This window comes from Erythrolamprus reginae, chromosome 3, assembly GCF_031021105.1.
Source record: "Erythrolamprus reginae isolate rEryReg1 chromosome 3, rEryReg1.hap1, whole genome shotgun sequence".
NCBI lineage: Eukaryota > Metazoa > Chordata > Lepidosauria > Squamata > Dipsadidae > Erythrolamprus > Erythrolamprus reginae.
This window is the reverse complement of record NC_091952.1, coordinates 186,114,790-186,127,326: the sequence shown is the minus strand read 5'-3', so window position 1 is coordinate 186,127,326 and position 12,537 is coordinate 186,114,790. Positions and strand designations below refer to the sequence as shown.

Sequence of the window (12,537 nt, the reverse complement as noted above, 5' to 3'; positions counted from 1 at the left end):
CCAGGTCACTCGAACCGAGCAGCTTAAATTTATGTTGTTTTACTCCAAAAGGGCAGAGGGCGAGGGAAGAACAGCCCCAGTGAGATGAACTCGCTGAATCATACGGTCTCGATGGGCAAAAAAAAGTTTTCCGGAGAAGCCAACGTCCCAGGAAGAGAGAGAGAGAGACTAGTTTGGGATGCCCTAAAGGGCCAGCGACAGGTTGAAGAAAGCTAAAATAAAATAAAATTTAAAAAGTAAGCCGGGAGAGGAACCCCCCCTTTTTTAAAAATACCATATACAAATCTCCTCTAAGGTTCCTTTCCCGCGAGGAGGGCGCTTTTTTTGCTACCTTGAACCTCCAGCGGGGCTAACCCTGGAGAGGCGAGGCTGAGCAAGTCCGCCGCCTCGCGTGGAAAAGGACCCGCCGGAGGTGAAGAAAGATCAAATGCAAGCCAGGAAAAATTATAAACGCCGGTTACAAAAACACTGACACGGGAGAGGTTGGCAGGCGGTGTATCGGTGCACAAGCGGGGGGGAGGGAACCCTGAACATACCGGGGTGGGAAAGCGGGGAGAATTGCCCCGCACTTTGTTGTAGCTGCGAGCGCTCGCGAAGCAGGCGAACCGATTCAGTGGATGTAGTAAAAGCGGTGCAGCCCGGTTACCGGAGAGGGAGGGGGGGGTCTATCTTCCGCGTTACTTTTTTCCCCAAGAGATTAAAGAAAGGGGAGAGGTTGGGGGGGAGAAAACGCGCGGTTCACATTTTCCCCTTTTGGTGGAGGAGGGATCCCCTTTTGGTGGAGGAGGGATCTGGCTACCACCAGCTCTTCTAAACTAACCCGGGTTCAAATCCTTGCTGCAACTCACAGAACAGAAGCAGGGGGACGGAGGGAAGGCGACCCAGGCCTGCGATGGGCAGGATCGGAAGTTAGGGCAGGGAATCCCCCCTCCCTCTTCAAAGAGAGCCACCGCGGGTGGGCGAGAGATCCTCGAGGGGCGCTCTCAGTGGCGGCTTAGGGCGGCAGCAGCGAAGGGTGGAGACGCGAGGAGAAGGAGGAGCTGTGGCTCCAGCCCCGCTGCTTCTCCAAAACTTGAAAGTTTCTCTTCGCCGGGGGAGGAAAAAAAAGAAACCGGCTGCGCGCTATTCCTCCTTTCCTCCCCAGCAGCGCGGGGAGGCGTCGATTGGCGAGCGCCCGTGTGCCAAGCCGGCCTCGCACCCAATCGAGGCTGTGCCGGGAAGCGGCGAGGAGGAGGAGAAGGGACCGCGGAGGGGGCCAGGAGGAGGAGGACGAAGAAGAAGGGGCGGCGGTTGGAGGCGAGGGGATCCCCTCCTCCGCCCAGCAGAACAATCCACACCTTCCGCCCGCCAACACACCCACCCCGCTGCTCAAAGGCTCGCTGGGGGTCGCCGTCGGTGCCGCTTTAAAGATTTTCTGGGTGTGTGTGCGCCGGGGAAGCGGGATTGTCTCTTTCCCCCAAACAAAAGCCAGATCCTCAGCAACGGGAGCCGCAGCAACTCGACCCGAGTAGGACGAGGACAAGTCTTTGGAGGAGTGGCACCTAATAACAGGGGAGGGGGCCGCGGAGAAACTCGCCACCTGTCTCGAGGAGAGGGAGGTGGATCGGAGAGAGAGAAAACTTCCGATCTCCGGACAAGGAAGCGATCGCCTGCAAGCAGCAAGAATACCAGGCGGCTCCGGACAAGAGAGGCTGGTTTTAAAGCACAAAGAGAAGACGGAGAAGCGCTCAAAGTCTCCCGAGTTTGGCTGCTTACTTTTTTCCACCTCTTTTCCCTCCCCTCCCCTTCTCTCTCCCCCCCCCCCCCCGCCAGGAGGGGAACAGAAGCCGCTTCCGGGCCGGGCTTTGAAAGGAATCAACTACGGGAGAATTAGGACGCAGATTTTAGGCAGCGAAAGCCAAAAAAAAGAGAGATAAGGAGGGGAAAATAGATCGCTTTAAAGAAAAAAAGTCTCTCATCGAGGACATGGAGAAGCGCCGCAGATAAACTTAAAAGCGCGATGAAGAATAACTTCTGGGTAAAGAGGAACCTGGAAAAAAGACAAAGAGGGAGGCAGTTTTAAAGAGAGAGAAAGAAACAGCAAAAGGGAAGCAGAGCTACATTTCCCCCCCTCCAAAAAAAAAGCAAACCGCGGAGATCCTGCCCTTCTCCCAGCAGTGAAGCTGGTGCACCTATGTTGTGTAAAGTCAATTGCACCCGCAGAGTGTGGTCCCCCCGGACCGCGTGCGTGTGTTTGGCCGCCGCCGGCGTCCCTTCGCTTACTGCCGCCGCCGTCGCAGGAGGCGCCTCTCGCAGGAGGCGCTGCCGGTGCCGGGCGGACGCGGCGTTTGGCCGAGCGCGGCGTCTAATTGCCGAACGCCCTCCCGCATTTACATATGCAGCCCGAGTCCGCTGGAGCCGGGCCAATCCGCGCTTGCCCCCAGCGTCATTAATCGCCATGCATTATTCACAATCATAATTACCGAGCCCCATGCGCGAGCCGCGCAGCCGCCCTATCCCCCCCCCTTTTTTTTTTTTGCAAGCCCGGCTCAGCACTCAGCAGTCCCCGCGCAACACCCCGCCCGGCTGATCCGCCGTCGCCGCTGCTTGGCTCGCCAGGCGGATTTTATTTATTCCGGTTTTTTTCTCTTTGCACACGCAACACAACCCGACCTAACACCCACCCACCCTCTCCCCTCAACCACCACCACCATCACCCCGCGCTAATTTGTTGCCGGTGAAATAAGGAACGGGAGGGGGGCGGCGGTCCGACGCCACCAATACACTTTTTCCTCGCCGCCAAGTCTGTTTTTCTCCCCCCCTCCACCTACCTACCCCGCCCGCCCACCCACCCCTCTCCCCGCAGCGCTCCACCTCTCGCCGATGTCTCTGCAAAAAGCAGGCGCAAGAAGCCGCCTCAGCTAGCAGTTATGTCTCGACGAAAGCAAGCTAAGCCCCAACACCTCAAATCCGACGAGGAGCTACAACAAGCTGAGGTGCTTCCCGAACAAGGTAAGGCAGAGCATGCACACACACATACATACATACACAAAAAGCAGGCAAAGCAAACCGGGATTGGGAGTCCGGGTGTCTACGTGCGCCTGTGAGTGAGTGTGTGTTGAGGTGTGTGTGTGTTTATGTGCGCGCGCGCTGGGTGTTGGGTTTTTTTTTTTCTTAAGCCCGGGGATCTGGTGGAAGCTTGAGCCAGAGAAGGCCACCACGGGGGGGGAAAAAGAGGTAGGACGGGGAAAAAACTCATCGGGTGGGCAGTTTGAAAGTTTATAGCGGGCTTTAAAGCCGAAGTTTTTCGCTTCCCCCCCCCCCCCGGCTTTTCCTTCCCTTTTGTAGCAAGTGTTTCGCTTCCACACCGAAAAGTCTCTCTCGCGGGCAAAAGCTCGGTGTGCAGCGGAGGGTTTGAATTATGGATGGACTTCGGTGGTGGTGCTGAGGGGAGGAAGATAGAAGAGTTAGACCGTCCCCCGCTCTCGGGAGTTGGGTGGGAGTTGAAGAAGGACGCGCTTACAAATTCGCGCTCCCCCCCCCCCCCGAAAGCCCCAAGGGCGCGCGCGCGCGCCGCTGTTTCTCCCTCAGCCGCTCTTAAACCGAACCTGGATTTGCCGCCTTTTCGTTTATTTTCTTTTAAAATTGCGTTTCGTTTCCCAGTGTTTTTTTTGGGGGGGGGGGGGGGGGGGTTCGCCTCAAACGGCCGCTTCCTTCCTTCTTTCCTTTCTTTTTCTTCCTTTCGACCGTTCGTCGTCCCCCTTCCCCGAGCGGCTTGCCGCCTTCTCCTCCCTCCCCCTCACTACAACGGTAGAAAAGTTGCCGTGAGAGTTGAGGGACTGAGGGTAGGGCGGTAGGGTGACGGAAAGAAGCGGTGAAAGTCCTTTCTGCCTTTTTACGGCGGTGACACACCTCCCTACCCCGCTCTCAAAAACAAAAAAATAACACTCCAAACCAATACCCCGGAAGCGGCCCTGCTGGATGGAGGCGGCTTCCCTGGCCCTGGATAACAAAATAAGCCCCCGCGAGGTGCTCCCGCCTTCGGCTTGCCGTGCGTCTGAGGGAGAGAAAATAATAAAAATAAAAGCCTCCTTTCGCCGTTCGTTTCGGCTTTTTTTACTCTGAAGTAAATAAACCCCCGCCGGCGGCCTCGGCTGCTTGGCCGGCTCGATTCCCGATTACAGTTTTTTAAGTGTAATTCCTAAAGTAACCGAGGGGGAAAGATCTCTTGAGGGGGGGGGCTTTCCTCAGTGTCTTCCCCCCCTTCTTTCTTTCTCTCACACACCCGCTCAGCAAAGATTGCGTAGGATTAGTTCTCTAAAGCGAGGTTTCGCTTTGGTCCGCCTAATTTTGGGATGTAGGCCTGGATTTGGGCTGGGGTGGGTGGTGGTGGGCTGTTTCCAAAGGCCTGGGAGTGTGCCTTAAATAAGTGGAGGTGGGTCAGGCAAAAAAGAGAGAGAGAGATGTCTCTTCTAAATGTTAGGGAGGGAATAAGGGGTGAAGCTTGGGAATAATTGTCAGGGCCTGGGGTGGATAAATTGTCTGCCCTGGGGCAGAGCTTAACTTGCTTTCATTTGCCACCACAATTGCCATGAAGGTGTTCTTGGGTTTGCTCAGGATTTGAGGTGGATTATAAAATAGGATATTCGTTCTGTGCTTATTGAAAAGATTTTTTTTATAAAAAAAAAATTATTGGGGCCTCCAGGCGTGCTCAGGGTGCTTATAAAACAAGTTGTGTCTGGTTTCGAAATGATTTAGCTGCAGTTGGTGAAAGGGTTTTTGAACTGCCTTTAGAAGTCAATTTGGAATAATTCTAAGCTTCAGAATCTGCGCATGACATTAAAGTTTACAACTCAGGGTTGTCTTTCCCCCCCTGTACCTCAGATTGCATTTTTTTTTTCAATTATGAAGGCAGAATGAAGTATTTCATTCTTCCTGTGGTTATCACTTAAAATTTCCATGCTGATCAGGATAGTGATAAAGAAGCAATCATTGGGAGAATAATTCTGTTGATCCTAAACGGCACATTCTAGCTTGATTGCTTTCATTTTTATAAAGAATCTTCAAGGAAAATTACACATTTAAATGCCTCAGGAAAAAAAAATACACACTTCATTGAGCAAGAGAGGCTTGTGGAGAGAGAGAACGAAGCCACAAAAGATTTTTGGCTTCTTTAAATCATCACTGCAACCTCACAGTTTAGTGGAGATGAACTGACTTCCAAAAGTAAATGCATTTGCTAGGTTGGCAATTATTCAGAATTTGCAAATTTCCTCCATCTTTTTTGTTTGTTTGTTTGTTTGTTTGTTTTAAATAAGAAAGTTCTTGGAAAGAAGGGAAAGGCTGATCACTGCTGATTTGAACAGCTTGAATAATTGTAATTTAAAAAGGAAGTGAAACAAGTTTCTTTAAGGATATTTGCAATTAAAACAAGATATTCCTTATTTTAATTTTTTAAGCCTTCAGGATACTTCAGTAAAAACGGGATATTTATCTTTAGTAAAAGAAAAATAGATACATAGATAGAAAAAATATATCAGGGTGGATTAATAGATTGCTTGGTTTAAGAATGTAAACAACACTCTGAATACTTTAAAAGTTAACAAGAATAAACCTCACTGCCTCATTATGGCAGTTTTGGTGAGTTAATAAATTGAAGAAAATTGTTCAACTAGGAGGGCTTTTTTGTTTTGCTTAGTGAGTCTTATCTATGTAGCCATGTCACCCAAGATTAGAACAGGAGATATGCTAAAAAGAAACGCTTGCATATGGTGTGTAGATTAAGAACAAAGAATCTTTTTGTCATGGAAATGGATTTTCTCTCTTTCCCCCCCTTTTTGGGGTTTTTTGTTTTGTTTACTTCATCACATAGAATTTCTCACACTTGGTTTGTTTTGTATCGCCTTCAATGACTACATGATCAAATGAATGGATTTATTTCTGGCGAATAAGAAAGACAGTCTTCCCATCAAAAGGACTACATTGCATCCCAGTGAGGAATGTTAAAGCGTTATTATTGTGGACACTGAATAGCTTAAAATCGGCTTTACCAGCAGCCTTAAAATGCAACAGTGTAAATACTTCACTGTTTTAGGGAATTGTGATCAAAATGTGTTATTTTCTTGGTTAGTAAATGCATGCCAGTATATAGAACATAATATATCTTGATAATTAGTTACATGCAGAGTTCTGCAATTTCAGGGCTCTGATTTACCAAAATCACATCAGGAGCTAAATTGGTTAAGTGTTCAACATTTTTATCTGACTTAGTACAAATATTTTGCCTGAAAAAAAGATTTAACTAGTTGTGTATATTCTAGAATAAGATGATGTTGTAATTCAGACACATCAGGCCTTTTCATTTCACTGTACAATTGTAAGCAATGCCAATGTTCCTGATTCTTAGTTCAGCAACAGGCCGAAAACAACACTTTAAGCACATAAAATAGGCAAAAAAGTTTCAAATATACCCACTATACTAACCTTAGTTCTCTTCAGTATTTTAACTCCTGACTCTCAAAAAGAATTCCTCAAGCTATTGTGATATCTAATAAACTTACACATTCTATTATATATGAGAATACACACAGTGCTACGTTTTAGGGATACAATTCATTAAGAAAAGCTGTTAAAAGTAGGTGTACCTTTTTTTTACAGAAAGGATTTACACAGTAGCAGAAAGAAACATGACAATTTGACAGACTGAAAGATAAATACAAGTATATATTTAAAATTATATGAAGATCAGTAAATTTATGTAGCAGTCTTAAATTAGATGTTTTAGAAGCACATTAGTAATTTGGACCTATAGAGTAATGTGACTTTTTTTCTCATAAAGCAGAACACACCCAGAGATCCCAAAGTAGTCAGAATAAAAATAAGCTATTACAGTACACTGAAATGTTTGTTGTTGGGGAGAGAGCTCATGCTTTTGGTAATTTGGAAAATGAATGCTTACATGCAGTGATTAATTAGAATCTGCATAGTAGTTGATGCTGACAAGTCAGGAACAAAAGGTATTTATGCACAAAACATTTAAAAGGATGCCATATTGAAAGAAATGGTCATTATAAAGAGTGGCAAAATATCTGAAGGAATTGTTATGAATCCCAAGATAGTTAATTTGCTATTCTATATGCTAAATGAGTTAATCTCGAGTATCAGAAGAATTTACATCTCCATTTTAACATTTCTCTAAATCAACAGATTACTAGTGCTATAGAACAGCCTGGTTTTGTTACAACAATTGGAAACACTGCATTCACTTAGGAACCAGATGCATTCACCAATTTCTGGGGGAGGGGTACCACATAGCACTTTCAAGTGGATAATAATTGAATAGAAATTAGCTATAAAATTGCTAAAAGGGATTTCTAGAATGCAATTTGTACAGATTAAAGTAACATGTTTTTTTGTTTGGTTTCAGTTTAAAGTGGGACAGCTCTTAGAATAATGATAGGTGGTTTTCAAATAATTGTAAAATGCATTTATATTGTATTAAGGATTTTTGTTACATACTAAATTTGTTTTTAAAACCGCTTTACTAGAATTCTTATATTTAAACTATACATCTTTCCAAAATCCAATTGCAATATTTTTTTAATTGTAGTTCATCATTCAGTTATTTTGTTGATTTATTCCTTTGAATGTATTTTTAAAAATGTTCCTATTTACTTTGAAGTAAGTTCATTTAAATTCAGTAGGCTTATTCCAGTAGGCTTAATGTTCATAGAAATCATAGATTAAAAAATGTGTTGCTTTCTGTTATACTTAGCTTATAATACTCTTAAGAACATTAGAGGTTATATGAAAATTTAATAACATTAAATTTTGTGATTTTTAGGAAATTGTCTTTTAAAATAATAAAGGGCCCTTATATTTTCCAATTTTAAAACAGTTTTTAAGATATTACATTTATTATTAGTGTGAGAAAGGAAAGTTACCCTATATTACTGTGCACAGCTGTATACTAAATGTATTATATTTTATAGACTATTAAAACTAAACATGTTAATTAAAATTTGCTTATTTTAGTATACCAATGCAAAAATAAGATAGTGTAATTTTTTTATGTTATCACTGCTGGGAGGAGAAGTGTATACAGTATCTGCTCCTATAAATAAAAAATATATAAACATTATCTGTATATGATTAATATCAGCTGAACATTCATGTTCTTAAATATTGATTACTTATTTCTAAAAATATTTGAATATTATTGAAATATAATTTTAAAATAAAAAACAATGCAAATAAATTTCTTACTTTGGGTGAAGCACTGAGAAAGCAAAAGCTTTCAAAATTTTTGCATGATTTATTGACTGAGTGCCAACCCAACAGAACTATCTAAGAGAATATTCACTGATAAGAACAAGATATATTAAATTTTGCAAATAGTGAAATAGATTGTTGTGAGTGATATAAATAAATAGCCTCTTACATAGTTTAGAGAAATAAAAAAATTAAACTGAAATGATACATTTTGTATTCAGAATGGCTTTAATCTTTGGAAATGCAATCAAAATATCTAGGACAAATAAAAAGTAACTATTTTCACAATAAATAGCAATATGTAGATCCAAAGTTATATTCACAATACAGTATTGCAATTTATATCATGGAGTTGGCTTTCTCTACAGATAAAAAGTATTCATTTCATTTTACAGCATTATTTTAGAAAATCGTTTTATATGGATCTATTTATATATGAAAAGTGAAAAGGCAATACATTTTTATATTAATTTGAGAACAATCCCTTTGAAATCTACTGATCTTTATTCAGAATAAAGTTGTTTGTTATCGAATTCATGACAAATCATGTATTATTTAACTTATGAAATGTAAATACTTTTGAGAGCATTTCTATTGTTAATTGCATACAGAAAACAGCAACAATTATGCAGAAGGCAGTCCTGTAAAAAGTTTTCATTATTACTCGAAAAAAAACAAGAACATCAATAGAAACTTAAAACCCATTTTTAGGACAACAGTATGTCTGTATATTTTAAAAAGTAATGCATGCATGTATGTTATTTTTTAGTATTTGAGGCCAAATTGTTTCTGTTGCCCGTGTCTTAAGTGTTGAGTGTAGGAGAGAGTTTTTTGTTTGTTTTCAGTGAAAGGGTAGGATTGCTGGAGTGCCAACAAGCTCCCAATGAACTTTCCCTGAGGGTGGATAGTTAGAAGTGCTTTGACAAGGTTTGCTGATTTAACCTTTGCTTGTTTTGCCCTGCCAGGGGTGGCCACTAGTTGTCAAGCTCATAATACAATTAGTACATCTGTGCAGTTGACCTTGGCAGCATGGCTTACCACTTGTTGTCTTAAGTGTTAACATCAAATCTGAGTGGCAACTAGAGATGCTTATGAGTTTTATATATGATTTTGTACAGCTTATCAAATACCTATGTAGTTCAATTCCCAAGTTGGCAGTACTAAGTATAGTACAATATATAGAATAGTATAATAGAATAATGGTTTTACACAATATTTCATTGCTTAATCTTATATAGTGTCATTTACCTTGATTAGGAAAATAACAGTGATTGGTCTTTCTCTAAGCTAATCTTCATTATTTAGGTGCATCAATATTTCATTGCATATGCTTAATTAGTTTTATAAATTTATCTATGCAGAATATTATGATACATTTTATAATGCTCCTTGGCTAGATTTTCAATCTTGATCATTTAGCACATACATATGCAAATAGCTCTCCTGCTTTAAATGAATCAGTGCTCTATAGAAAATTTCATGGTATCAAACCCGGATATATCTTCTAGTGTTCCACCTGTTTGTTTATGTCTTTGAAAATGGAAGGTTATACAAAAACGGATCAGTCTCTTATATTATATGATTCCTGTTGGGAATCTTAAATTAATAAAATAGTCAATGTTTAATACTGCATTAATTCCCAATAAAATATTATATCACTGTAGTCTAAATATTGAATATCAGCTAGTTTACACAGAATTTTGGCATACAACTGAATATTTGAGATTTCAGTCAAACAGATACAGTAATTACATTTTAATATGTTATGCACTGATAATATTTTACCAGCAGACAAAAATGTAGAATTCTTGATCTTTTCCTAATATGAATTCACAAAGCCTTAGCAGTTGGTTAAATGTTGCATATGCTTTCTGCAGAAGGCACATGATGACTATGCCACAGGTGGCTGTTAACTTAAATTGTGAAATTTAAGCCACTAAATAGATTGAAAGAACTGTATCAGGGCAATGCAATTTTTGCATAGCAAGAGTGCCCTCCACTGTTCAGATTTATATTATCGGTTTATGAGGCCTGTAGAAAAAGGATAGAAATTTTGCTATTGCACTTGAAATTTCTTCTACATTGTTAAACACAATAGGGGTCTCTATTTGTCTCCTCCTGTTTCACAGCTTGGGCTCTGTGTGTGATAATTCATCTTTCTTTATGGGATTCAAAACTATCAAAAAAAATTCAAAGAAAAAGGAGGGGGGAGAACGAAATAAAAATGTAATGTGATAGATAGATAGATAGATAGATAGATAGATAGATAGATAGATAGATAGATAGATAGATATTAGAATTGTTTGATGAACTGCATATACTATTTCTTAATGAGGAAAATTGCATTTATTAACATTAAGGAAGCATTGTCATTGTACAAACTTACTATGTTAAAATCTGTTGATTTATTTTAGTAGTTATTAGTAATCTGAAATCTAATTGAATTATTTGCCAGTGCCCCTATTAAAATGGAGTTATTCAAGATCTTTTCACAATGTTAGTGTCAGCATTAAGATAAAGACATTTACAGTTGCATTTTTTTATTATATGTGTTCCTCAAATTGGCTAATTGGACCATTAGAGGAAAGTGAATGTATTTTATAGATCATGTTGGAATTTTCTGTCCTGAGATCAGCATGAATGTATTTATTCATAGCCATTTAGTGTGTTATAAATGTAAAGTGTAATTTTATAACTGCTATTGTTGTGGCTGGAAGAGAGATGCAGCCAACTTACTCTTACTCTTGCCAGGTGAGCAAGACTACAATCCTAGGCAAGCCTATTTGAAAAGAAGGTCCACTGTACATCCTGCATAGTAATATATCTTATTACTATATCTTATTATTTTGTTAAACCGTTTCTGTCTTGCACAGGCCTTTTCAATGATGCAATCATTTAAAGAAATGTAAAGAAAAAGTTTCCTTGGAGAAAATGTAATGGATTAAGTAATAATTTAAAAGCTTCTCATTTTAAAAAATATCAATGATACAATGAAATAGAGAAAGTGCTTACTGAAACTACAGTAGTTTTTAATATCCTTTCTGTTTGAAAGCTGTTTTGCACAGTTAAGAGTTGTATAGGGGAGCACCTTTGCTACTCCTTTTAAGATTTTTGTTTTTGTTCATTCTTTTATCTTAGAAGATGTTTCAGTAATAGTTAAATGCAGTAGAGGTTAGTTATATGACCACTGGGCCTTCTTTCTAATGGATAACCTGTACTACTTACAGTGGAAAGGAATAAATGTCCTAATATTGTTCTCATAAAATAAATATTGGGACAGAATGGATTATAACACTGTATAATACATTCTCTGGAACTGTTGCAAACTGAAAAATTTTAATGCTGCTAACCAAAGATATTCCCAATTCCATTTCTTTCTGTCTTTTTTCACTTTTTGTAGAGAGATACATGTTTCATGCAGGAATATAAGAAAGATAAACCGTAAAGACAATTCACTAATTACACATAATAATTTTTCCACTAATGCAGTGGAATTACTGAAGTGTCAGTTTTCACTCTTGTTCTTTATATACAGTAAAATTCACAGCTCAGATGTCCTTAATGACTGTTGGCTTCTGCCCAAATATTTTGATTAAATTATTTCAGAACATCAGATTGTATATGACATGAGTAAAGATCCAAACCAAATGATTTCATGGAAAAGCCATGAGTAGCTTGAAGATCTAAAGAAGAAAACTTGAGATATTTTGTATTGTTATTATTTTATTTTTCCACTTAGATTAAAGATTGATTTGGACTCAAAGCTGAAGCATATTCTGAAGTTATTGGAATATAATTCCAATAATTGTTTTATAATTGCAGTAACTTTCTTATAATTTATAATTCATTTCCACATTCAGTTATAGCGAACATGAAGTTTTCAAATATACTTATTTAATGAAAATATATAAGTCATTAATCATTCTTATGATCAGACTTTAAAGCCCTTCACTAAAAGATATATTTTAAATGTTCTATTTCATTCAAAAGGGAGAACTCTATACAATTCCCAATTTGTAGTAATGTTTATTTAAATAATAATAAATTAACTAAAAATCTCATTTAATGCATATTTGTTCATTCTTAAATTTATCTTTTTTATACGAAATAATAGCACATGAAAATATTTTTACGCTCTTCTGAAGATGTGTGCAGGTATGGATACATTTGCATATTAAATCTTCAATAAGGAATTTCTTGTGTAGGAATCATGAGGACAATGTCAAGTTTCTGCATTTCAAAAGGATTGAACCGTAGTTGTTAATAGATAACAACTACGGTAACAGC

The 12,537-nt window shown here is 39.8% G+C and overlaps 1 protein-coding gene across 6 annotated transcripts in view; it reads left to right on the top strand.

Annotated features, from left to right (window-relative positions):
* The first annotated feature begins 2,687 nt into the window (after positions 1-2,687).
* SALL3 (spalt like transcription factor 3) overlaps positions 2,688-12,537 on the top strand; it is a 39,561-nt gene continuing 29,711 nt past the window's right edge. For all 6 annotated transcript variants that reach the window (XM_070747433.1, XM_070747432.1, XM_070747429.1 and 3 more), the window contains exon 1: positions 2,688-2,991. In XM_070747433.1, coding sequence (XP_070603534.1) covers positions 2,910-2,991 — 82 coding nt within the window. In that variant the 5' untranslated portion in view covers positions 2,688-2,909. The remainder of the gene's footprint in view (positions 2,992-12,537) is intronic.